This window comes from Pungitius pungitius, chromosome 20 (genome assembly GCF_949316345.1).
Source record: "Pungitius pungitius chromosome 20, fPunPun2.1, whole genome shotgun sequence".
Lineage (NCBI taxonomy): Eukaryota > Metazoa > Chordata > Actinopteri > Perciformes > Gasterosteidae > Pungitius > Pungitius pungitius.
Window position 1 is genome coordinate 1,712,844 of NC_084919.1, and position 25,421 is coordinate 1,738,264.

Sequence of the window (25,421 nt, forward strand, 5' to 3'; positions counted from 1 at the left end):
CCGGCTTCACCACAAACAGACACTTTATGTTTTATTAAACATATATAACTGTAAAAACAGTGAAAGCTGGTCTTTGACGCAAAGACGTCCGCTCGCAGGTTGCGCCTTCATTGAAATTTCTCTTCCTGCAACATCAAAGATAAATTGACAGTGATGATTAAACGGGAATTCAGTAATAACAACCAGATATGCATTGGAAGCTGTTAGACTGTGGACATTCTGTCCTTTTAACCATTTAAAGAGTGATCGGTGGTACCTTGATGGCGTTGGCAAGCTCCTGCAGAGTTTGTTCAAATCGAGCCTCCATCCCCTTCAGGTTCTCCGGTTTAACGATCTGCTTCTGGATCCCAGGAGTTCCTGCTTCCACCACCATCTGAAGGAAGCTCTTCTCCTGAGTGGGAAGAGAGAGAAAAAAACCCCCATTAGCTTTGTTTTCAACCATCTTTACACACGGTTAATGTACTCTCTGATCCACATTGCATCATGCATGAGGAAGAGCTTCACCTGCACTCCCAGCAGAAAGGTGAAGGCCAGGCCCGGCTTCCCCGCTCTCGCTGTTCTTCCAATCCTGAAGCAAAAGGACAAAGTCTCAGGCAAAACACAAAGGAGAAAGGATGTATAAATGTAATCCCGGTCCGACGTTGGGGGGGGACCGCTCACCTGTGGATGTACGTCCTGATGTACTGCGGCGCGTCGTAATTGACGACACATTTGACCCCGTTGATGTCGATGCCTCTGGCCGCTGCGTCTGTGCTGATCAACCTGCAGGACGGAGCGCTGGTTTAATTCATAGCTCGTTGGAAATTATATATAGAAAAATACACATTTGCTTTATTAGGTCTATGATCATGGTGACTACTTTGTTCAAAATCCAAACAATCCGACTTGAACTGAAATGCTTGGTAAACAGAAACGCAGACGATCCAAAAAGTCACATTTTACACTTTGGCGGCGAGCCGGTCACTTATTCTCAAACAGAACAGAACTCACAGTTGGATCTTTCCTTGTTCAAACTCCTTCAGCGTCTTCTTCCTCTCGGCGGGAGACAGGCGGGAGGAGAACTCAGCCGCCTGGATCCCCCCGAAGAACTGCACCAGCAGATGGAGCCTGAGGAGGGAAAGAAAGACGCTCACTATGTATGAATACACGCGTATTTACCCATGGAGACCGTGTCCGACCTGTGGGCGGTCTCTCTGGAGTTGGTGAAGCAGAGGACGGGGCTGAGCTTCATGCGCAGGATGAAGTGGAGGATGAGGAGGGGCTTTTTGCTCATCGTACAGGGCACGTAATATTCCTAAAAAAACAAACATCAAACAAATCAGTCATTAACAAAGTTTAATCCGGACAGGACGGCGCCCCCTTCCTGGAGGTCAAAGGTCGCCCCTTACCGTCAGCCCTTGGGGGAAGTCGAAGCCGCCTTGCGTCTGGGCGGAGGCCTGCGGCGTGCCGGAGTGACTGTGGATGGAGCTGAAGAGTCGGGGCTGGTGGAGGCCCAGCTGCTGGAGCTTCTCCGGGTTCTGTGTCAGCGTGGCAGAGAAGAGCAGCTTCTGCAGCGGCATCTGAGGCGGAGACAGACTGAGGGGGGGGGGGGTCGGACGCTTAGGTCGAATAATAATAAACAGCGAGGATTTTGTCAAAAATGAAAACATATGGCTACCAGTAGATCAATTTATTATTAATTATCCGGAGGCTTATGTGCTGAAACTATTTTTCGCACCGAGCCATGCAAGCTGTTCCCACCTGCTTCTAGTCTTTATGCTAACCCACACTAACCAAGTCCTGACTGCAGCTCTGTACCTAACGCACAGGCATACATTTAATATCAATCTAACTCTTTAAATGATTGAAACAAAACTCCAAAGAAGAACTCTGTCTCTGATGGAAGCTTCAGGCTCACCTGGCTGCTGTGACGTGTGCCGGCTCATTCCGCCTGAAGATGGACACGGGGTCCGCGCCGCCTCCGGATCGGTACACCGCCTTCACCACCTGGCTGAGCCAAGACTGGTGCATGCTGTCAATCATCCTGTCAGCCTCGTCAATAATCTGGGATGGGTGAGAGGATCACAGACTTAACAAAACAAAAAAAAATGCTCTGTTTTTTTTTAATTTTCTTTTTAGCTGAACTGTTTTTCAAACACTCACCAGAAACCGAAGGTGCTCCAGGCTCAGGCCTGAGTTCTTGTTGATGTGATCGACGAGTCGACCCGGTGTGGCAACGACGATGTCGGCTAAACTGCGTCTCGTTCCCCCTCTGGAGGCAAAACCCGAGCAGAATGAGCTACAGTGAGTCCTGGTCTGGTATGTATCCATTTAATCATCCTCCCGATGCAAAGTTGCAAAAATGTAGCTTTTCATGTAGCTGTTCATCGCCTGTGCTGCCCCCTGGTGGCAGTAAAGACAAAGACAGCAATCGGTGGATCAATTCTTCTTAGTTTAAATACGACTTTCAACCGGAGGACACTCGCCTGAGTTCGGAGAGCGAGGCCTCCTCGGCAGCAAGAGACTTCTGACCCGCCAGCATCACCACCTTCAGAGAGGTTCCCTCGGCGTACGACTTGAACACCTTGCACACCTGTGCAGGAAGAACATGTTCAAGGATGGACACAGCAGAACATTGTGGGATTACTTCATATCCAGAGGTTCTGACCTGCTGGGCGAGCTCTTTGGTCGGCAGCACGGCCAACGCCCGGACTTCACACACCACACGCTCCGTCAGCACCTGGCGGTGGAGAACGTCTTCATTTAACCTGGAGAGTCCTCCCCTCTTCAAACACACACTCTTTACCCGTAGTTTGACTCCCGCGATTAAAGGATTGCTTGAGGGAAGCTCACCTGTATGACAGGTATGACAAACGCGAGGGTCTTGCCACTTCCCGTCGGCGCCGACACGCAAATGTCTCTGGGCTTGTAGCCGCCTCGTCCAATCAGAAGCCCCTGCTGTGCGCTCTCCAAGATGGCCGGGATTACCTCTGCTTGCACTGGGAAAAGGTGACACTACTCTTCAGAACTCATATCATAACACACACAAATATTAATGGGAAAAAACTGCTCGTTTAGAACAACTTCAGAAACCTGTTGCTGAACAAAAGGAAAAAGAGCCGAGTGTCATCACCTGGAAAGAGTTGATGAATTCCATTAATCTGCAGTTTTTTCACCAGCAGAGCGGAGAGCTGCGGGAGGTCGGCGACGGGGACCAAGTTGCTTCTGATGTCTCTGTGAATCACGTCCGGCTGAGCGAGCCACTGAGGCAGCACTCTGTGTACCTGCGAAAAGAACAACACGCACACTGAAACTCCAGAGGTTGAACGCAGTCGCTGTCGGCGGCGCCGCGAGTGCCTTCCGGACCAGGAGACGGTACCTTTTGGACCGGTTTGCTCTCGAATCCACCCAGAACCGTGAACCCAGTTGGAGCAGGAGTTTTCTCCGTGGTTTCTATTAGTGTCACATTTCCCGCCTGTGCCTCCTCTTCTTCTCCCCCGGTGACCTCTGGCTCGTCTCTCCCGGTCTCTGGAGTGTCGGGAGAACCTTTAACTGGACTGGCTGAAATCCAAAGACCGATAAATCAATCAATCCATGCAAGCCATATTTTGGTCTTTTGTTCATTACAGAAGCGACATCACAATAAGGATTGTGGAGAAGTGAATTACCACCACGTGCTTGTAAATGTAGCATCTGAAACATTATCAAATCTAACAAAACATTCTTAAATGTTGCTGTTTTACCACTTTACAGCATTCTGTCAATTTCTGTTGTTTCAAAATGTAGAAATAAACTTCTTGCATCCTTCTTGTCTCTTGAAAGTTGCACGTGCTGCATGAGTCATGTGGACGTTCAGTACTGAAAATACAAATGCCTAAATTACAATTTCTTGCTATTTATCAGCAGATATATGAAGGCAGTCAATTACCGCCACTGAGCTAAGACTGGCTGATAATATTGGCCGTGCAAATGTTTTGCTCTGTCAATCATGTGAATGACTTTATATAAATTGATCGTCCGGTGTGGTGTCAACATCTGAGTTTATACACACATGACTTCTCCGTTTTTGTCTTCTTCTTCTTCTGTTTGTCGTTTGCACCCGTCTCGTTCCTCTGGGCCTCTTCCACAGGCTCGTGATCACAGTTGGCATTGAATAGAGGCAGATCTTCTGATTTCCTCTTTTTGCGACATTCGGGCTCTTGAGTGCTGTTCTTGTCAGCTTTCCTCTTCTTTTTCACTTCTTGTTCTTCGGTCCGTTCTTTCAGCGGTCGTTTCCTCTCCGTCTGACTCTGTCTCTGCTTCTCTTTGGCCTTCTGCTGCAGTTTAGCCAGTAAGGCCTGAGAGCGAGACTCCTTCGGGACACTCTCATTTTCATTTTCTCCAAGATATCTGTGAGCGACATGACAGAATGTGATTTGATACGCAGTCATCGGTTCACTTCTTCATTGCAGAATTCACAGTCATATCAAATGACATTTATAAAACTGTATAAAATCGTAGCTGATCTGTTGAGCTTATTCAAATATATTAAAGCATAAGTGATTACACTAATTCATATATTTAGTTTGGGTATTTTAACAAAGTAACTGGCAATCGTCTGCCATGTACATGCTTCTTTATACCATAGCAGAAACAAGCCAATAATACATACTCACTATCAGACGGTTCTACTATATGCTACACATGATTTGTTACACGTTACATGTCATATTACATGTGACAGGTTTCTGATACAATATACCTAGCGTTTCGGTCTAAAATATGAACAGCAGAAGAAAAACGTGATATAACTATTTAAAAAGAAACCAACTGTGAAAGCTACAACAGAAAAAAATAATGAACGGTAGCCTACCTGTTTACAACAAACAGAGACATTCCAAAAGCAAGATAAAGCACTCCAATAAAATGTTAACACTGAACACTAATCAACGTCGTCAAGACTCGTTCACAAGTACTATTCTTTAAATCACTGTAATAGTCTAATTTCTATTAAACTAACGTTAACTACTACAACCACCCCTTGCTCATGTGTTTTCCAAACTGCATGAGACGCGGTTTGATGACGCCATCTGAAAAAGAGTCGCCAGGTGATGCGTCACTGCTCGGTCGCTAGTCTTTGAATTTTTCTGTAAAGAAACTTTAAATAAAAAAAATAAAATACTTTTCGATCCTTTAAGGTGTACTCATATTTCTAGTGAAATACATAAACGCAGCTAAAACGTAACTAACTCGTTTGTTTATACAAGCATCGATGGAGGTGTCCAGCTGGAGCACAGGGGTATTTTATCGGATATGATGGAAATGCAGGGATGTGGTACAAAGGTGATTGGGGTATAGGTATGTTTTGTGGGGGCGATGAAGGGGTATTTTGGGATAAAGATAGGAAGTATATTGTCTGATCCACACTCCGGTGCAGAAGGTGGCGGTAATGCACCAATAAGATGGGACGCCAACTGCCAGTAAACTTTTAAAAAAAGAGAAGAAGAAGGTGTGTAGCTGATGACGTCGACCAATAGAAGCAAAGCGGGGGAAATTTAAACAGCAAAGAGGAAAATAATATTCCAAGTACGGTCCCGCAGTTTGTTTTTGTATTACTTTAGTTGTTCCGGAGGATTTTATGTCTGGTGGTTGACTAAAAATGGAAGAGTCGGCGGTTAAAGTATGTGTCCGAGTCCGTCCGCTTATTGCGAGGTAAGTTTTGTGCCGACAGCTAACGTTAGCAAAGAGTTGACGTCAGTTTTAACGGCAAGATATTAGCTAACGCCGTGTTTCTTAACGTTGATGCTAACTGTTCCCAACATCAACACTTCATTTATGACGTTAACGGCGAGTCATTTTCAACGTTAATGCTGAAACGTAACTAATTCTATTCTGTCAGTGTCCGATTGGTCACAACGAAGTTAACGTTACCGGACACTTAACGAGACGTTAAGACCAGAGTGTTGTTCAAATCAACCATTAGTGTATCAAAGGATTCACGTCACGTTAAGACTTGACCTGGTCCGGACAGTCTCATCCACCGGGAGGGTATCGATACAACCCCAAATTCCCCATATTTCATATCTATACACTGTAAATAATGTTCACATTCATAGATGCTAATTTAGACGATGGATGAACTGACATTATGACTGGACGAGGAAATGCCACGAGACCAGCCAAGTTATTACAGCTGAACCTGAGGGGAACAAGAATTTATAGTAATTCATGCAGTTCAGTCTAAAATGTTCCCAGTGTTTGCACCTTTCTCCTTCAAATCAATGAGAAGGCCTGTCCAAACCTTTGAGTTTTACTGTACTCTTGGCTTATGTGTCACATAATTAACAAAAAGGAAATCTGTTTTCCGTGTCTCAAATACAAATTACACAAGGGGCTTGGATTGGCCCCTCTCATAAAACCATCAAGGGTGTTTTTAGAAAATTCAGCTACAAATTAATTTTCACAGAGAAACCGTCAACCTTTGTCTGCTGACTATTCCGTCAGAACCTCCCACGCGTTCTTGATTGTGTGTCCTTGTTCGCAGGGAAGAAAGCGCGGCGGCGGAAAGCCTCGCTCTAGGGAGCCCGAAGCCCGTCCCGCTGTTTTGGAAGGCAGACAAGAAATCAATTCATCAGATCGATGACGGGAACTCCACTAAGAGCTTTGTTTTCGGTATGTCACTGGATCTTTGTGCCTCCTTTTTGTCACAGCCAGAACGTACGTTCACTTTTCCTTCTCTGTTCTTCACAGACCGAGTCTTCACTGCAGATGAAACAACCAATCAGCTGTACCAGGAGATCGCAAAGCCTCTGGTCGTGTCCACTGTCAAGGGATACAATGGTGTGTAATAGAAACGGTACAAGGTGACTTGTCTGGTGGTAATGCGTTGCCCCGTTAAGTCTTTGTACCTTTTGTGTTCGTTGTGTTTGATCCACAGGAACGATATTCGCTTACGGACAGACTTCTTCGGGAAAGACCTTCACCATGATGGGGGGTGACCGTATTCATGGGGTCATCCCTCTGGCTGTCGACGAAGTCTTCCAAACAATTAGAAATGTAGGAATTTAATCCGGTTTTAAAACTTTCCGCAGCTCATTTTTGTTAGACTGGATTTTCTTGCTAACCGAGGACTTCTCTTTTGCTCAAAAGTGTTCAAAGAAGGAGTTCCTTCTGAGGGTTTCCTACATGGAAATCTACAACGAAACGGTCAGTGATCTACTCGTTGACAGCAGGAAGCGGAAACCTCTGGAAGTACGAGAGACCATCAATGTAAGTGGGCTATTTATGTTTGAGGAATTCCCTTTGGACTCTCTTTGGGATTTTCAAGTAACTAACCTTCAATCATTAAATTTCAATTTGAAGAAATGGTTTGTAGTGGAGGCCTGTTTATGTTCAAGTTATGACTCATCGTAATAACAGGTACTGCCTCAAACCTTTACACATTTAGCTTTTTTTTTTTTAGGTGACAGGTTAACGGAACACTACTTTTTGGGTTTAATGATGTCGAGTCCAACTAATCTTTAAATATTTGTCAACGCTGCTGGAAGATGCTTAAATAAGCCCTCGTGATTGTGCCTTGTAAAACATGCAGAAAAACATCTACGTGGCGGACCTGACGGAGGAGCTGGTCACGTCTACTTCCCAAGTTCTGGCCTGGATTCGGAAAGGAGAAGGTACGCTCCGAGGTCCCTGAACATGAGACCGGTCCCTCGAGGATTCACACTGTGTCACAACCAACGTGTTCTCTGCCCCACCCCCCCCTTAGAAAACCGGCACTACGCAAAGACCAAGATGAACGACCGCAGCAGCCGCTCTCACACCATTTTCCGAATGGTGAGCAACGGCACAACGTGTAGTAAGAAACGTCCTTATGGGGAATATAAACTCTTGGTGGTTGGGTTTCCTCTTAGATCCTGGAAAGCAGGGAAGTTAGCGAGCCGGCTTCAGGGGAGATTGCGGACGGCGCCGTTATTGTGTCTCATTTGGTAAGCTATCTCTTTTTTTTCTTTTTTTTCTTGTCTTGCTTTACACTTTGTGTTACGATTGTTTGCTCACCAGCAATTTCACTTGATCTTCCAGAATTTAGTTGATCTGGCCGGTTCTGAGAGAGCAAGTCAAACGGGAGCTGAAGGTAACTTCCAAGACCGGAGTAGGGCGTGTAATGCCAACTTGGTTTAGTGTTTGCACGCTACTGACTTAACAATAATCTGCTTGTTTTTTTTAATTCTAGGCACACATTTTAAGGAAGGTTGCAATATCAATCGGAGTCTGTTTACACTCGGCCAAGTGATTAAGAAACTGACCGATGAAAGCCAGAAGTGAGTAAAAAAAAACACTTGTTTTCACATAACTGATACTTTCTCTGATTTTCCCTCAATTGACTGGTGACATGGATAAATGAATTCTGTGGTTCACAAGTTCACTGTTAACAGCTCGCGTTTGACGCCTCGTTGAACATCGATTGAAGGACGGTGATGACCTTTTCGTTAACGCGGTTGTTCCTCTCTCCCTTCAGGAGTTTCACAAACTACAGAGACAGTAAGCTGACCCGCATCCTGCAGAACTCCCTGGGGGGCAACGCTAAAACAGTCATTATCTGCACCATCACTCCTGCCGCTCTGGACGAGACGCTCAGCACTCTGCAGGTTGGTGGAATGTCTCCCATATTCATTTAATTATACAGTCATATTCTACATTTGTGCAACGTTCAAAGTTTAACTTTGAAACATGAAGTATGAGAAAACAATCCAGACGGTGTTTCTCAAAGTCTCTCTTCGTGTCAGTTTGCCAGCACGGCCAAAAAAATGAAGAACGACCCCCACGTGACGGAGGTGTCTGACGACGGGGCTCTGCTCAAAAGGTACCGCAACGAAATCGTCGACCTAAAGCGCCGACTTCACGAGGTAAGTGTCTGTTTTCTTGTTCTCATTCCCGCGCCCGCGACTCCCGTCACAACGACGTATGCGCGTGTCCGCTACAGGTTTCCTCACACACGCACACCTCGGCGACGGAGAAGGAGGTTCTCTCCCAGCTTCTCCAGGAAAAAGATCAGCTCCAGCGGGAACAAGAGGACCGGATCAAAAACCTCACCACGCTTCTGGTCTCCAGCTCCAACCTGGTTCCGGTTCGGAAGGTGACTACCGGCCAAAGCAGCTCTGTCGGCGGAGCGCCGCTTTCTCTTGACGCGTCGCGGCTGTAACGACTCGGCTCCTGTTGTTTTTCTTAAGAGGCCGAAGCGCAGGGTGACGTGGGGGGGGAAGATGGCCCATCTGTCCACGCGCGACGACGGCCCGTCTGACCTCAGCTCCGGAGAGCCCTTCGCTCGGAGGAGGAGAGCGGATCGCTCGTGTATGTCAGATCTGTGTGAAGGTAGGCAGGAGCGCAGGGAATGCACCCATGTGACCGCTTGCTTAATGGTGGACTGCGCGCTGACCGTTAAATGCCTTTCAACAGAAGAGGAGGACTTTGACGGTCACTGGGAGATTGCTGACGAGCCTTCGTACGAAATGTACATGAGCCAGAGCTCTGTGACAGTTCGGAGCTTCGGAGACAGGTGAGTGTCTTTCACACGGACAACAGCTCTCATTTCACTGTGTGGCTTATGCTCTTTACTGTACATGTGTTCTGTTTAGTCCAGCTGCTGTACATGGAACAAGCCCCTGGAGTTTGCGTGTAATGTTTATTTTTCTTTCTTTTTTCCAGCCCCAAAGACTCTATGTCCCCTGAAGGTACCTACAACCTTTCAGGGAAAGTGTCCAACTTGGAGAGGCAGCTGGAGATGGAGACTAAACACAAGGAGGAAGCCATGACAAAAGTAGAGGCTTTAGATGGCGTTGTGGCGGAGCTCCAGCTGCAGCTGCAGACAGAGTCTCTGCAGAAGCAGGAGGCCCTGGAGAAGATGCAGATGGCAGAACAGAGGGCAGGCGAGGCCGAGCTCCAGCTGCAGCTGCAGACAGAGTCTCTGCCGAAGCAGGAGGCCCTGGAGAAGATGCAGATGGCAGAACAGAGGGCAGGCGAGGCCGAGCTCCAGCTGCAGCTGCAGACAGAGTCTCTGCAGAAGCAGGAGGCCCTGGAGAAGATGCAGATGGCAGAACAGAGGGCAGGCGAGGCCGAGCTGCAGCTGCAGCTCCAGACTGAGTCTCTGCAGAAGCAGGAGGCCCTGGAGAAGATGCAGACGGGAGAACCGAGGGCGGGAGAGGTCGAGCTGCAGACAGAGGCCCAGCTGGAGGCCAATGAAAAGGTGGAGATGCTGAACCTGAGAGTGGCAGACCTGGAGAAACAGCTGGAAGAACAGAGCCACACTTGGAGTGACACTGATGAACAGGTATGCTGCGTTTTTTGATTACACCTGCTCTCTTTCCTCTGATTAAAGGAGAAATCTTCAAGGACACACAAATCGCTGCTTCTGCATGCTGTGAGCTGCTCTCGGTGCTAATCTTCAGACCTTGTTTTCCAGATGAAAAAAGAGTTTTCAGAGACCATCCAGCTGTGCGAGACTCTGGCTAAAGAAAAGGTAATAAATAGTGCAGCTTCTTGGCTCTTACTTTACTTCCTCTGACAAATGGAGCTGGTTTCGCTTCTGAAAGTGGAGAAAATCTGGTTATTATCTCCTAAATGTATTTATTTTAGTCTTGAGTCAAAGGTTCTGTTTTGTTTTTTTACACAGGACGAGGTGACTGCTGAGCGGCACTATCTGAAGGAGGAGCTTGGGATGTTCATGGAGGAGATCAAGCGCCTGGAAGAAGAGAAAGCCACTCTGTCAAAGGAGCTAGAGGAGAAGAGGGAGTTGGCAGAGTTCAATTCTCTGGAGGAGGAGTTCAGGAAAGAGCACCAGGTGAGTGGTCGGTGCCGAGGGGGCGAAGGACGATCCTGTGCTTGGCTTCTTCTCTGCTATGTGGTCATCTTGTTTGTGTCGATCTCACAGAACGAGCTGCAAAATGAAGTCTCTAAACTGAAGAGCGACCTCGAGTCCTCTGAACTCCAACGCCTTGAGCTTCAGGTAAGTTTTCCTCCAGAACATGTTGAGATATTCATTTAGCCACAAGCAGTTTTGTTAAATAACTTTCACGTGTTTTTTATTTTTTTTAAGAACAATCTCGAAACCATGTCCAAAGAGCTGCAGAATAAAAGCGAGTTTGCAGAGGAACTTCAGAGTCTAGTATGTGTTTCCTAATAGTTTTATCATCATCGTGGTTCAGTCTGTTGTTGTTTACACTGAAATCTTTTAAGTCACATTTGTAAATATGCTACTCTAAAAAAAACAGCACTGCTCGACTGCAATGTATTCATCATCGTGTAGATAACGTTTCCTTCTCTCAGAGCGGGAAGGACCTGGTGAAGGAGGTGGTGGCGCTCCGTCGCTCTCTGGACGATGCCGAGGGGCTCAGCAGAGACACAAAGAAGGAATGGGCCCACCTGCGCAGTAAGAACATCGCTGTGGAGGAGATGAATGTGAGTGGAAAGACCAGCAACCTTCGGGCGGGTGTGTCCAGCTTCTTTAGTCGTTTTGTAATACGTGTTGATCTTCCTCCTCCAGGTGAATCTGAACGCCGGCTACGAGAAGATGGACGCGGAGGTGGTCCGCCTGCGCTCTCAGCTGGAGGCGGAGAAGTCTCGCTACAGAGCGATGCAGAGCGACCTCCAAAAGGAGCTCAACGTGGCGTTCGACGAGAACACCAAGCTCACCGCTCTGCTCGACGGGAACGTCCCCAAAAGTACGTCCTTAAAGTCTGGGAGGTTTTTCGTTGCACTGCGGAATGAATAAACGAATTCAGGGAATTTCTTTTCCGTCTGCAGACCTGATAGACGGCTTGGAGCTGGAGAAGACGGCGGCCCGGCTGAGCACAGAGCTGGCCTCGTCTCAGGAGGCAGAAGGGTCCCTCAGAGCCCAGCTGGAGGAGCTCGCCCCGCTCCAGGCGCTTCCCGATCAGGTGGCGGATTTGACAAAGCAGGTCAGTCCTTTTTGAGGGAGCAACACTGGAGGATGAAGCTGAAGAAGAGAGGCAGCAGCTGATTAAAGATTAGTCAGAAAGAATCTTGTTGGATTACTTGAACATGAATAAAGTAGTGACCCCCATAAGTGTAACTGAGTCTGTTCATTTGGGGACGTCCAGCTGAATGAGCTGTCCCAGGAGCTCCAGCGTGTGCAGGCTGAGAAGGACGCTCTCCTGTCCGAGCAGAGCAGCTCTGCAGAGGAGGCGGAGAAGCTGCTCTCCTCCATCACGTCCCTCACAGCTGAGAGAGACCAGCTCATCAGGGACCTGCAGGAACACGTGGAGGAGGTGCGTTAACACGTTGCTATTTGGAACATCTGTGAATAATATACATATACATGATGATATTAACGTTCCAATCCTTTCACAAAAACTAAAAAGTCCGTTCTACTTTGATTTCTAGGCTGCACAGACGCAACTTCTTCTACAATCTCTTCAAGGCGAGCTCCAAGAGCAGACCCAGCAGAACTCCAATATGGTGGAGCTCGCTAAGCAGAAGCAGGTGGAATCGGATCAACATGTGGGTGAAACTGTAGATAAAGAAAGCGGGTTAAAAACCACTCCTTCATTGTCGAGGTACTGACTGTCCAACCCAACAGATGCAGAGTCTGTCAGAGGAGGCGGAGAAGCTGCTCACCTCCATCACATCCCTCACAGCTGAGAGAGACCAGCTCATCAGGGACCTTCAGGAACACGTGGAGGAGGTGCGTTAACACATTGCTATTTGGAACATCTGTGAATATATCTGAAATTTGATGTTATCTTTCACAACTAAAGTCCGTTCTACTTTGATTTCTAGGCTGCACAGACGCAACTTCTTCTGCAATCTCTTCAAGGCGAGCTCCAAGAGCAGACCCAACAGAACTCCAATATGGTGGAGCTCGCTAAGCAGAAGCAGGTGGAATCGGATCAACATGTGGGTGAAACTAGATGAAGAAAGCGGGTTAAAAACCACTCCTTCATTGTCGAGGTACTGACTGTCCAACCCAACAGATGCAGAGTCTGTCAGAGGAGCTCCAGCGTGTGCAGGCTGAGAAGGACGCTCTCCTGTCCGAGCAGAGCAGCTCTGCAGAGGAGGCGGAGAAGCTTCTCTCCTCCATCACGTCCCTCACAGCTGAGAGGGACCAGCTGCGCACGGACCTGCAGGAAAACGTGGAGATGGTCAGTCGTGATTTTAAAATGCATTTCCTCAGCGGTTTGATTTGGTCTTCATTTACTATTTCTTCTTTTTGCCAAACAGATGATTGAGAATCAGGAGGAGCTGAGGACGGCCCTGGAGAAGAATCGTAAGCAGAAGGAGCAAATCAAGCTGCTGGAGGCAGCGCAGACCTCCGAACAGGAAGCTGCAGAGATGGAGGAGATGCAGGTCCAGGTCTGCTTCGAGAGAAAAGATACTTTATTGTTTTGGATGGTTTTGGTCTCTTCTTGAGAACGATCTGGATTAACACCGGCCTTGCCCATCAAAACTCTGGTTCTGTTGGTAAATACTTTAAATAAATGTGGTCGTTCTCGTCTCCAGAGGAAGGAACTCCCTGCCTTGCCTGAACAGAAGAACCAGATGGAAGGTGATCTGCAGAGTGCTCCGGAGATGGTGAGGGGCAGCTGAGCATTTATGGGATTTAATTGCGATCACACGGTCATGTTAAAAAAAGCAGTAGCTCTTGAATCAATGACTGGAATTTTTTATTTTTTTCAGACTGAAGCTTCTCAAAGTCTTCTACAATCGCTGCAAGAGAAAACTCAGGAGCTGATGCAAAAGAACATGGAACTGGAGACACTCCAAGAGAGGAAAGCTCAGCTAGAGCAACAGGTGTGTCCCTTGTGTCATGGTTTCCTTTTCTGGAGCTCTGTGTTCCCTCCGGTGACGTTTTGAATTACGATCTGTTCTCTAATTTTTAGGTCGCGCAGACAGAGTCTCTTCTTTCATCTCTTCAAGAGGAGCTCCGAGAGCGGAGGGAATCTGGCTTGGATCGACAGGTGGGTTGAAATGTTAACTGAGAATAATAAACGACGTCGCGATTCCACGTTGGAAATCTTCTGTCTTCAACAGAGCCTCGCCGAGCAGCTTGAGAGCGTGCGAGCGGAGCGAGACGCTCTGTCGCTGAAGATGAGCTCCTGTCCCACCCCCACGGAGGAGAGCGGTCAGCTGCTGCGCAGGGTGGCGTCTCTCGCCGAGGAGAGGGATCAGCTGCTGGAGACCCTGCAGGCGGTCAGGGAGGAGAAGCAGCAGCTCAGGGCGGAGCTGGAGGACAGGATGGAGACGGTGAGAGCTCGGTGGGGGGGGGGGCAGATCTTTCAGACGAGACGGGGCTAGATGCCGATCATTACCCTGATGTGGACTGGAACCATCATTGAAATTATAACTTGGGATGTCATGATGTGCAAGTACATTGTTGTTGTTGCATAGTATTAACTAATGTTTTCCAAGAATCTGAAAAGAATTCTGCTCTTGGCAAAAAGCTGCAGGGATCTACATGAAGAAGATGTACGGATTTGCATAAAGTCGTCATTTCTCGTTGTCTCCCCGTCCTCCAGGTGCAGTGTGACTTGCAGCTCGGCGCCGAGCCTCAGTCTCTGAAGGAGGAGCAGGACCTGTGCTCCGCTCTGCAGGTCAGAGATCGTCCCTTGTTCTCGTTCTCACACCTCGGTCACGTTTCCTTTCATCTTTGTCAATTTGTCCCCAAACGTTGAACAAAAAACCTCTTAAAGAAAAGTCAAAAGCGACTCGTTGCACTGAGCTCCTACTTTGGAACTTACTGATTCTCAGTTTGCATTCGTACTCCGTGTCCTCTGGAGCGTGTAATAGCGGCGACGTTGATTGTGCTTCAGATCCAACAGCTGGAGGAGCATCTGGAGAAAAAGGAGGAGGAGCTGAGCCAGTTTAAGTCTGACCTTCAAGGCAATGTGGAGCTGGTGAGTTCTTCTCCAAATGGACCTTTCTACTCCGGCGTTGAACATAACTTGGATTTCAGTCAAAGCTTTCGGCGTGAATCACATTGGTGGATCATGTTTCTTTGTCGTGTTGAAAAGGTTAACGAATAAACCGCTGACAAAGTTGTGTACGATATCAGGGGATCTGTCTTCATGGTGAATTAGATGCAAAGCTGGTCTCTAATATGTTTGAATTATAAACTGTTTAAATCTGACTGTGGAGTTGACTAAACATCCCTCCTGACTGCTCCTTCCCTCACAGACGAGGACCCTGTCTGAGAAGCTGCAGCTGGTGGAGGCAGAGAGGGACGCTCTGATCTCCGTGAAGGACTCCATCCTTCAGACCTCCACAGAGGAGACGGAGGGGCTGCTGTGTCGAGTGACGTCGCTCAGCGAGGAACGAGATCAGCTGCTGGAGACTCTGGAGGGAGTGAGGAGGGAGGAGAAGCAGCTGGAGGTCAAGATGGAGACCATGCAGACTGAGGTTTGTGACAACCAGCTTTACTTCTATAAAATAGTGTCCCTTTGTGGGGCCTGACACATTTGGGCCGTGACCTTTGTTCCCCTCGTCGTGATGTGCTCCAGCGTTGGAGCATTTGTGAGGCTCTGATCACTTGGCTGGTACCGATGGATTATTGAGGTCTAGTTTCATTTGATGCTAGTATTAAGAAGGAGGGAGCTACAACTTCTAGACGATGCTCTGCCAGCGGCACCGTCATTCAGGGTCAGAGTCTGGAAAGGCTTCATTGGAACGGTTCTGAACATCTGGTCAAATCAAGTTAAAACTCTTTAATTAGTACTTCGTGTACCTTTTTGTGACTATAAATCCTTCTGGAGTCTGGACATTTGTAGCTGAGGTACCTTGGAAGTGCTGAAGAGCCTCCTTCGCAGAGATGATTCAAACATCCCTCCTGACTGCTCCTTCCCTCACAGACGAGGACTCTGTCTGAGAAGCTGCAGCTGGTGGAGGCAGAGAGGGACGCTCTGATCTCCACGAAGGACTCCATCCTTCAGACCTCCACAGAGGAGACGGAGGGGCTGCTGTGTCGAGTGACGTCGCTCAGCGAGGAACGAGATCAGCTGCTGGAGACTCTGGAGGGAGTGAGGAGGGAGGAGAAGCAGCTCAGAGCACAGCTGGAGGACAAGATGGAGAACATGCAGATGGAGGTTTGTGACAACCAGCTTTACTTCTATAAAATAGTGTTCCTTTGTGGGGCCTCACACATTTGGGCCGTGACCTTTGTTCCCCTCGTCGTGATGTGCTCCAGCGTTGAAATGTTGATGTTTCAAACATTTCTCCTGACTGCTCCTTCCCTCACAGACGAGGACTCTGTCTGAGAAGCTGCAGCTGGTGGAGGCAGAGAGGGACGCTCTGATCTCCACGAAGGACTCCATCCTTCAGACCTCCACAGAGGAGACGGAGGGGCTGCTGTGTCGAGTGACGTCGCTCAGCGAGGAACGAGATCAGCTGCTGGAGACTCTGGAGGGAGTGAGGAGGGAGGAGAAGCAGCTCAGAGCACAGCTGGAGGACAAGATGGAGAACATGCAGATGGAGGTTTGTGACACGTGACCTTTTTTGTTTTAATATTTAGGTTAAACCGCCGTTACTGTGGAATCCAACAATAACTGCAAGTTGAAATAAGAGCCAGAAAACAATCATTTGCGACGGGTTCAGTGGTGAAAAATTACATTTCTATTCTGTCTACATTAAAACTGTGTTTTGTATAATTTTGAGGATGAATACTGATCCTGGCTCTGCCTCAGCAGATCACACAGCTGGAGACGTCTCTGCAGGTTGTGACGGAGCAGAAGGGCGAGCTGGAAGCAGAACTACAGCGCAGCGAGGCGGTGGTGAGGACGCTGCTCATCAGGCTGAGAGCTTGATTAGCTCTCGTGCAACGTTGTTAAGTTATTGGTTGATTGACAGACACAACGGATCACGCTAAGCCACCACTTTTAATCTTTGGTTTATCAGAGGTGTGCTAATTTATTAGTTTCTTTGAAATAAGTCATTCGGTATAAAAACACGTGCCATTAGAGATATCTTTATTGGCCAAACCCAGGGGCGGCCTCCTTACGTTGCTGTTATTATAGATTTCATTTGGCAGTGTTGTGTTTTTTGAGAATAATTTATTTTGTTTAAGTGATTTTAGTTTATGACACTGTACCATGTTTTTCTTTTCCTTCACTGGATTCATATTCGACTGACTCACGTTTTACATCTTGTGTTTTAAGGCTTCCAGCACACAGGAACTGGTGAAGTCCCTCCAAGAGGAGCTTGGTGCACAGAACCAGAGAAACTCTGATCTGGACCAACTGTGTCAGGAGAAGGAACGTTCTCTGGATCAACAAGTTAGTGTCTGATACTTCAATGTGCTTTTAGGAAACCTGTCTTCAAAGCAGGTGGATCCTCCTGACTGCTCCTTCCCTCACAGACGAGGACTCTGTCTGAGAAGCTGCAGCTGGTGGAGGCAGAGAGGGACGCTCTGATCTCCGTGAAGGACTCCATCCTTCAGACCTCCACAGAGGAGACGGAGGGGCTGCTGTGTCGAGTGACGTCGCTCAGCGAGGAACGAGATCAGCTGCTGGAGACTCTGGAGGGAGTGAGGAGGGAGGAGAAGCAGCTGGAGGACAAGATGGAGACCATGCAGATGGAGGTTTGTGACAACCAGCTTTACTTCTATAAAATAGTGTCCCTTTGTGGGGCCTCACACATTTGGGCCGTGACCTTTGTTCCCCTCGTCGTGATGTGCTCCAGCGTTGGAGCATTTGTGAGGCTCTGATCACTTGGCTGGTACCGATGGATTATTGAGGTCTAGTTTCATTTGATGCTAGTATTAAGAAGGAGGGAGCTACAACTTCTAGACGATGCTCTGCCAGCGGCACCGTCATTCAGGGTCAGAGTCTGGAAAGGCTTCATTGGAACGGTTCTGAACATCTGGTCAAATCAAGTTAAAACTCTTTAATTAGTACTTCGTGTACCTTTTTTGTGACTATAAATCCTTCTGGAGTCTGGACATTTGTAGCTGAGGTACCTTGGAAGTGCTGAAGAGCCTCCTTCGCAGAGATGATTCAAACATCCCTCCTGACTGCTCCTTCCCTCACAGACGAGGACTCTGTCTGAGAAGCTGCAGCTGGTGGAGGCAGAGAGGGACGCTCTGATCTCCACGAAGGACTCCATCCTTCAGACCTCCACAGAGGAGACGGAGGGGCTGCTGTGTCGAGTGACGTCGCTCAGCGAGGAACGAGATCAGCTGCTGGAGACTCTGGAGGGAGTGAGGAGGGAGGAGAAGCAGCTCAGAGCACAGCTGGAGGACAAGATGGAGACGGTACGTTTGTCTGATGAGCCTCTGCACTGCATCCATGGGACGTTAACTAAGTTGAACTCAGAGCGAAGAGATGATCTTTAACGCACTCGTTGATTTACAGATGTTTTTATTAAACTGAGCTGATCGATGGTTTCTACGGAGACTCTTTAAGTGACCTGAGTGCAGCACTAGAACCCCACGGGTCTCTAAAGAGGTTCAAACTCCTTGTAAAGTAATTATTTTTACGTGCTGCACTCGGGTACACACACACACACGCACACACATTTAGAAACAGCACTCCATAGAAACACTGATGCAGCTTGAGTCATTGAGCCATTCGTACATTTGTTTGTTTCCTTCGTTCAGATGCTCAGTGACGCCAACTCCACCATCTCTGGCCTCCGAGAGCAGTTGGCCGCTTTGGAACAGCACGCCGGTGGAGGCGAGGCGGCGGAGGCGGCGGCGCTGAGAGACTCTCGCGCTCAGCTCCAGGTAACGCCACGATGGATTTGTTGTCGTGCTTATGAGCAGCTGACCGGAGGCCTTCTGCTGTGTCTGTGATCCCCCCCCCCCTTTAACTCGTATCTTTTGCAGGAGTCCTTCGGCAGGCTGCAGAGGTTCGTAGACGTCTTCCCAAAGTACGACCCCTGCGCCCAGGACCGGCAGCAGCAGAGCGGCCGCCCCGATCCCAGCATGGACGCCTACAGCGCCGTGCTGCGGGAGATGGGTCAGACGCTGGGTGACATCAAGGTAAATATCACCACCAACACAAAGGTCGTCCTCTCTGGATCAGCTGATTAACGTCCCCCCCACAGGAGCAGCTGCTGGTGCGAGCGCAGGGCTACCGGAGTCTGATGGAGTACCTGGTGGAGACCGATATGGCCGTGTTTGAGGAGCGGCGTCTGCAGGACTCGCTGCTGCAGCGGGTGGGGGCGCCGCGCCACTCGGCCAGAGAGGAGGACGTTGGCGCGCTGCTGGAGAAGAGGCAGCTCTACCTGCAGGTGATTGACAAGGGAGGGTGAGGGGGGTATCTGATCGCCCAAACCAAAGGGACAAAACCGGTACAACGGAACCAGTTTGCTCAAATGTCTTCTAAGAACAGAACTGTGGGATTAAGTTTTGTTCTATGAAGGCAGACACCTGCTTCACGGTTGGATTTCAGTTCCCCTGCAGGAACAATGTGTGGTTTAACATATCCATATTTCTGATGGGTAGAAAACGTCCCGCGTCCTGAGGGGGCTGCAGGCCAACAGGGACTCGTACTGCAGCGAGCTGTCGGAGGAGCTCGCCGTCAGGGAGCGCTTCAAGGAGCAGGTGAAGGCCCTCGACGCCATCCAGCCGTTCAGCTCGGCCAAGCTGAACGGCCTCCTGAGCGGCGAGGTGGAGCACAGGTCGGCGATGGCTCAGAGGCGGAAGATGACCCTGCAGGTAGTCTTCCGCAACGCGACGTCAGGGGCCCGCTAGCTACGCGTAGCCGCGTGCTAACCTGCGTTTCCTGCTCCACGCATGAATTGCGGCGCCGCTGCTTGGTTTCTAGTTGTCATGTGACCCAGCTGACTCCCGCAGGGCATCACGGAGGAGCACAGCGGCCTGAGCGGGGAGCTGAAGCGGCTGCAGGCTCAGGCCGACTCTCGGCTCAGCGACGAGAAGAGGAAGACCGCCGCGCTGCTGCAGGCGCTGGAGGGAGCTCCTTCCCAGGCGGAGCCCGGCCTGCTGAAGGCGAACCAGCAGCTCGCGCTTCAGCTCCGTCAGGCTGAAGAGGAAGTCACGGTATGGTCCCCCCCCCCTCACCAAAGCTCTCAGGGGCCCACGTTTAGTTGACCAAAGGCTGTGTTTCCGGTCGCCAGGCTCTGCGCGCGCAAATCAAGCAGCTGGAGGAGGCGCAGCTCAAAGCCAGCAGCAGAGTGTCCAACCACAAGCAGGCCACGCAGCTGCTGCAGACGGAGCTGCAGGACAGCCGCGCCCAGGTGGAGGAGAAGGACGGCACCATCCGGGCCCTCAAGGCCAAGCTGCGTCACTCCGAGGTGCGTTTGAGCGTTTTCAGGCCCCAGAGGCCGCCTGCCGTTTGATGATGATGATGATGATGATGATGATGGTATCTTTCTGCTTCAGGAAAACGCGTCACCCAGCGCTGTCGAGTTGGAGAAACTCCGGGCGAAACTCTTTAAAATGGAGGTGGAGCTGAGTTCGGCCTCGGATGAACACAAACGGGAGTAAGATCCCTTTTTTTTTTTTTGTTTCCTCGATCGTGCGGCGAAAGGCGCCGCCATGTCGGAAACGAGGCATTAACCCCGAGGTCTTTGTCCGCGTCAGGATGCAGACGATGAGCACCGTGCTGAAGGAGAAGGAAGAGTCCGTGAGGAAGCTGAAGGAGACGCTGAGGAAATCACAGCAGCAAGGAGAGGACTCGCGTAAGTCAGCCGCCGGAGATCACTGCGGGACGGCGCTGGGAGCGATGGTGGAGTCGCACGCTGATGTGGTCCCGTTTTGAAATTCAGTCCTGCAGGGGGAGGAGCTTCACGCCAGACTGATAAACCCCAGAGGTCTGGTGGTCCAGACCAGCATTGCGCTGGAGAAGACCAAACTGGAGGAGGAAGTCAAACAGCTTCGACTCAAAATAACAGAGCTGGAGAGGTGAGGGCGGAGCGGCCCGGGTGGGTGGGTCACCTTTTTAGTCCCCCTCTGATGTCTGTCTCTGTCCCGGCAGCCTGGTGTCCAGCCATCAGGAAGAGATCGGCAAGTGGAAGGGAAGAGCCATCAAGCTGAAGGCGATGAGCAAGGTGGAGGGGGACAAGCCCTCCAACCCCACCAAGAGGGGCCTCTCCGTCTCCTCGGACACCTCCGACTTCCTCGGCTCACCCAAGAAGGTCCTGGTTACTCCCAGGAACGTCCTGGACTCCCCCCGGAAGGTCCCGGTTAATCCCAGGAACGTCCTGGACTCCCCCCGGAAGGCCCTGGACTCCCCCAAGAGGGCCCTGGACTCCCCCCGTAAGGCCCCGCACTCCCCTGCGACCTCGTTTCTTGACTATTCCAAGAGCAGTTTCTTCAACGGGGGAGGCGGCTCGGAGCTGTTATCCAGAACCTGCCCAAAGCAGTTCTTTGATAACTCCAGCCTTGGAACAAATCCAGGTGAGGCCCGTCCGGAGTCCGCCCCCCCCCTGCGGTTGTTTCTGTCTCGTAGTCTTAACCTGGTAAACACCTGTTTGTTTTTGCCAGGTGTTTTCGATGCTCCTGATAGACCAGGCGCAGAGAAGGGTAACGTCTGTCGCGTTATGCTCTGAGGGGTCCACTAACCAGGAGGTGTTGCCACTTAGAACCTGAATCGGGGCTGGTGCTTCACCTTCATCGTGTTACGCGGAACCAACTTTGGCTCTTTCAATCAGGGCCAAGCGTCATTTTTAACAATTTAACAAGCTAAATGGAAGCTGAGGTTGATGCTTTTAACTTTATTTCACTATTTGAGAATCCCTAACTCCTAAATAGTATCTAATAATAATTTATTACGGTCATGATTTGGACTTGTCTCATAGATTTATGCAACATTTCGCTCTTGTTATTACAGTAATTACTGTATTCATTAATTTGATGGGTTCCTACTAATATCAAAAACAAATGATTCTAACTATTGATGATTCTCAAACGTAACCACACGGTACAATGCAGGGAATAAAATATTAAATGGTTACTAATTCCCAACACGTTCTAATGTAACAACCTCCTGGTTCCTAGTTTATGAGGAAGAAGTGGGGGGGGGGGGGGAGAGGAGTTCCATGAACCACCTTGATACAAACTTGAGTGTGTGATGTTTTTACAATTAGCACTGACTGGTGACTGGTGCACTTGATTCACCGTGGTGGTGGCAGGCGGGTGCGTTTGATTCTTCGGCCGGGGGAGGGGGGGGGCGGCCATGTCAGGTGACCCAGGTGGTCTAACTGAAGTCTTGTGTGTTTCAGATGCGGCTGCAGGTGCAGACAGGAAGGAGGACTGGTGGCCTCAGTCTCCGAAGCAAGAAGAAATGTGTAAAACGCAGTAGAATGTTTGTCTATTTTTTTGTGTGTTTTTATATTTTTACGCTTGATATTTGAATAAAAAGTCCTAAAGAAATTAGCTTTGTCTCAGCGATAGATTTAGTATGTTCCGTTACAGGACGAAACAACCATGACGTGCTTCTGCAATCACATTTAGCAGGATCTTTTTACCCACAATCCTCCGCAGTGTGGCACAAAGCAGGGTCCCACCTGAATGTGTTTAAGGCCCGAACGTCTCCCCAAAGGCCTTGAACCCTGAACCCTCAGGGACCTTCTGACGTCACCTGGGACTCTGAGGGCTGACCGAACTTCACCATGAAGCCACTGATCTACAAATACTTTAAATATATAAACATTACTGTTTTATTCCTGTCTGAAAGATTCTTTCCTGTGTTTTTTAATTACTGTTCTTTGTCAAATGAAAATAAATAAAGTGAAACCTTTGCTGTGCATGCAAATGTATTGAAGAATTGAATTTGCATGAAAGCTGTCCAATATTTTATTGCTATTTTGTTTTCATTAAAACAAACTAAACAATAAACGGTGACGTGAGTGTTTTTCTAAAGAAAAGTACCATTTGAATCGTAACGAGCGACATTTGAGACACGAGCCACCGGGACATTAAAAATTCACCAGCAGCGACACGCGATCCGACCCACGGAGCGCGCACCTGGCCGCGCAGGTGAGGGAAATATACGCACGCACGCGCACACGGGATGCTGCGCGTCCTCCCCCCCCCCCCCCCCCCCCCACTGAGACAGAACGAAACCGGCTGACAGCAGGCGGTATTTACACTGGAAAAACTCCATGGGGATGTTTGTTGACTGTGTAAACACACACGCGCACACAAACACACGCGCGCGCACACACACACACACACACCGCTTTGTACCTGCAGCAGGTGATTTCAAGGAGACCAAGTTCTCTTCAACAGGTTCTTTTGTTGTAATTCACCATGACCCGTGTCTGTTGAAAACCAAACAACGTGCGTGTGCGTGTGCGTGCGGTAGGAAAAGGTGTGGCGCAGTCGTCCCCCCCCCCCCGCAGGTGTGCAAACAGGTGGAGGACAGGCAGCGGAGCGCCGGACACCACCCGCTGCTACAGGAGGAGGAACCCCGGGGGTCCCCGCCGGTAAGTCTATAGAAATCTATCATTTATTATAGGGGCTCATGTCTCACGCGCACACGATGACGTAGCGGTTGTGCTTCTATCTATAAAAACATCAAACGAGTCAAATGCTTAGTCATTGGTGATTAGGTTCTTCTGGTATTGAATATCAATGGATCAATGGGTTATAAGACCGCATTAATATGTAGTGTTTCATATGATTGTTATACACTACCCCCCCCCCTCCCCGAAGATCAGTCAACATGTTGAGATCAATACATCACTTATCATGAAGCATAAATCAGCATGATGAAGTTTGCCATAAAAGTGTGACACGTAAAAATCCTTTATTTATGGCATAAAAATATGAACTTGTTCTACCATTTAAAGGCCCAGAGTAGAATCAACAAAATAATCGATCAATAACCAATAAACCGGGCTCAGGTAACCGCCCACTTTCAGGTGTTGGTTTGAATATTTGATAATGTGTTTGTGTGTGGTTTATTTAAACAGATTCTACTTTAAATAGATTGTACAATTTATTATGATTCTGAATGTCCTTTAATGTCTTCTAGACTTGAGCATCCGTTCGGGACTTAAAATAAAAATAAATAATGTTTAATGCGTATTAAAGGAGAGGTGGATCCTTCAGGAAGGAAGGTCCTCATTACAACTGTGTGTCCATACCTGTTGGTCCCACCTGTGGCTCTCTCCTCCTCCCCCTCCTCCCCCCCCCCGCGGCAGGATGAGAAGATGAACTGGGGCTTCTTGGAGAACATCCTCAGCGGGGTGAACAAGTACTCCACGGTGATCGGGCGCATCTGGCTCTCCGTGGTCTTCCTCTTCCGGATCCTGGTGTACGTGGCGGCGGCCGAGCACGTGTGGAAGGACGACCAGAAGGACTTCGTGTGCAACACCCGGCAGCCCGGCTGCGAGAACGCCTGCTACGACCACTTCTTCCCCATCTCGCAGGCGCGCCTGTGGGCGCTGCAGCTCATCGCCGTGTCCACGCCGTCCCTGCTGGTGGCGCTGCACGTGGCCTACCGGGAGCACCGCGAGGCCAAGCACCACCGCCGGCTGTACCGGGACAAAGGCAGCCTGGACGGCGGGCTGTTCGCCACCTACGTGCTCAGCCTGCTGTTCAAGGTGAGCTTCGAGGCCGCCTCCCTGCTGGCCTTCTACTACGTGTACGGCGGCTTCGCGGTGCCCACGCGCCTGCGCTGCAGCCAGAGCCCGTGCCCCAACACGGAGGACTGCTTCATCGCCAGGGCCACGGAGAAGAAGGTCTTCCTCTACATCATGGGCGCCACCTCCCTGCTGTGCATCGCCCTCAACCTGGCGGAGCTGGCCTACATCGTGTGGAAGCACCTGTGGAAGTGCTTCGCGCGGCGGTACGTGCCCGCGGCGGCGGGGGGCCGGGCGCGCGCGCGCGGGTCCACCGCCGACGGGTTCGTGTCCGCGGAGCCCGGGATGGAGCCAGAGGTGGAGCCAGAGGTGGAGGAGAGGAGCGCGCAGCTCCCCCCCCCCCACCCCGCCCCGTGAGAACCACGCCGTCCGGTCCTAAAGGACATCTGTGCTGTAAAGACGAACAGACTAATCATAGATATTATTTAAGAGACCAAAGCTTTTCAACTCCCTGTAAAGTATAAACCACCATAACCAGGCGGAAGTCCTTCTTCCAATATTACACATTTTATTCCTCATTTAAACGTGCTGTGGCTCTGGAGGGAACTTCATAATTCATCATAATTCATCATCTGGAGCTACGAGGCAGGGAGGAAGAGGTCATCGAAGTTGCATTGTGGGAAATGTAGGATCCAGTGTTTGTGGACCTGAATAATGACTTTTAATAATTTGTCACCACACCAACTAAAACCCATTTAATCCATCTCAATTAGTTTTTTGTGCATCACAAAAGCTTTGACCCGTTATGAATGATGTCATGATCATTATTACACACACGTGTAGCTCGATTAGCCGTTAGCTCCCTTTTAATGTTGATTGGCTAACAGTTTTGTTTAGTCTAATCTTAGTTTGTAGCCACAGTTCCACAAATCCCATTGTTCTTAGATGAATTATCTTTATATTTGTCAGGT

At 49.3% G+C, this 25,421-nt stretch overlaps 3 protein-coding genes across 3 annotated transcripts; 2 read left to right on the top strand and 1 right to left on the bottom strand.

Moving 5' to 3' along the window:
• Positions 1-18: 18 nt before the first annotated feature.
• On the bottom strand, positions 19-5,054 carry ddx51 (DEAD (Asp-Glu-Ala-Asp) box polypeptide 51). Its single transcript, XM_037449461.2, has 16 exons — positions 4,832-5,054; positions 4,031-4,368; positions 3,359-3,540; positions 3,113-3,263; positions 2,833-2,978; positions 2,648-2,719; positions 2,466-2,572; positions 2,143-2,251; positions 1,898-2,043; positions 1,389-1,575; positions 1,179-1,294; positions 991-1,107; positions 661-762; positions 505-568; positions 257-391; positions 19-125 (listed from the first exon to the last, which is right to left on the bottom strand). Exons 1-16 carry the CDS (start codon positions 4,852-4,854, stop codon positions 108-110), a joined length of 2,013 nt encoding a protein of 670 aa, XP_037305358.2. The 5' UTR covers positions 4,855-5,054; the 3' UTR covers positions 19-107.
• Positions 5,055-5,161: 107 nt separating this feature from the next.
• On the top strand, positions 5,162-22,707 carry cenpe (centromere protein E). Its single transcript, XM_037449460.2, has 53 exons — positions 5,162-5,670; positions 6,503-6,630; positions 6,709-6,798; positions 6,896-7,014; positions 7,108-7,227; positions 7,550-7,631; positions 7,724-7,791; positions 7,869-7,943; positions 8,038-8,089; positions 8,189-8,276; positions 8,474-8,603; positions 8,742-8,861; positions 8,939-9,091; positions 9,186-9,511; positions 9,661-10,282; positions 10,415-10,471; positions 10,625-10,792; positions 10,883-10,957; positions 11,048-11,116; positions 11,278-11,409; positions 11,495-11,672; positions 11,755-11,909; positions 12,072-12,239; positions 12,355-12,471; positions 12,551-12,655; positions 12,751-12,867; positions 12,945-13,112; positions 13,192-13,323; positions 13,471-13,542; positions 13,648-13,761; positions 13,851-13,928; positions 14,002-14,214; positions 14,487-14,561; positions 14,781-14,864; positions 15,145-15,366; positions 15,816-16,049; positions 16,204-16,437; positions 16,650-16,733; positions 17,118-17,234; positions 17,318-17,539; positions 17,990-18,211; positions 18,557-18,682; positions 18,785-18,940; positions 19,006-19,191; positions 19,406-19,618; positions 19,757-19,960; positions 20,038-20,214; positions 20,303-20,403; positions 20,504-20,601; positions 20,689-20,824; positions 20,898-21,319; positions 21,407-21,445; positions 22,144-22,707. The coding sequence occupies exons 1-53, from the start codon at positions 5,618-5,620 to the stop codon at positions 22,221-22,223; spliced, it is 7,776 nt and encodes a 2,591-aa protein (XP_037305357.2). The 5' UTR covers positions 5,162-5,617; the 3' UTR covers positions 22,224-22,707.
• A 570-nt stretch (positions 22,708-23,277) lies between these two features.
• On the top strand, positions 23,278-25,287 carry gjb7 (gap junction protein beta 7). The gene is made up of 2 exons (XM_037448666.2): positions 23,278-23,349; positions 24,070-25,287. Exon 2 carries the CDS (start codon positions 24,079-24,081, stop codon positions 24,865-24,867), a length of 789 nt encoding a protein of 262 aa, XP_037304563.2. The 5' UTR covers positions 23,278-23,349; positions 24,070-24,078; the 3' UTR covers positions 24,868-25,287.
• The last annotated feature ends 134 nt before the right edge of the window (positions 25,288-25,421 follow it).

Excerpts from the sequence above, each read along its gene's own strand:
- ddx51 (XM_037449461.2), bottom strand. The coding sequence starts at position 4,854 with ATGTCTCTGTTTGTTGTAAACAG. Across the intron at positions 2,573-2,647 it reads CCAAAGAGCTCGCCCAGCAG|GTGTGCAAGGTGTTCAAGTC; the intron begins GTCAGAACCTCT and ends CTTCCTGCACAG. Across the intron at positions 1,576-1,897 it reads GCACACGTCACAGCAGCCAG|TCTGTCTCCGCCTCAGATGC; the intron begins GTGAGCCTGAAG and ends CCCCCCCCTCAG.
- gjb7 (XM_037448666.2), top strand. The coding sequence starts at position 24,079 with ATGAACTGGGGCTTCTTGGAGAACATCCTCAGCGGGGTGAACAAGTAC.
- cenpe (XM_037449460.2), top strand. The coding sequence starts at position 5,618 with ATGGAAGAGTCGGCGGTTAAAGTATGTGTCCGAGTCCGTCCGCTTATT. Across the intron at positions 10,283-10,414 it reads GGAGTGACACTGATGAACAG|ATGAAAAAAGAGTTTTCAGA; the intron begins GTATGCTGCGTT and ends CTTGTTTTCCAG. Across the intron at positions 19,961-20,037 it reads AGGCTGAAGAGGAAGTCACG|GCTCTGCGCGCGCAAATCAA; the intron begins GTATGGTCCCCC and ends TCCGGTCGCCAG.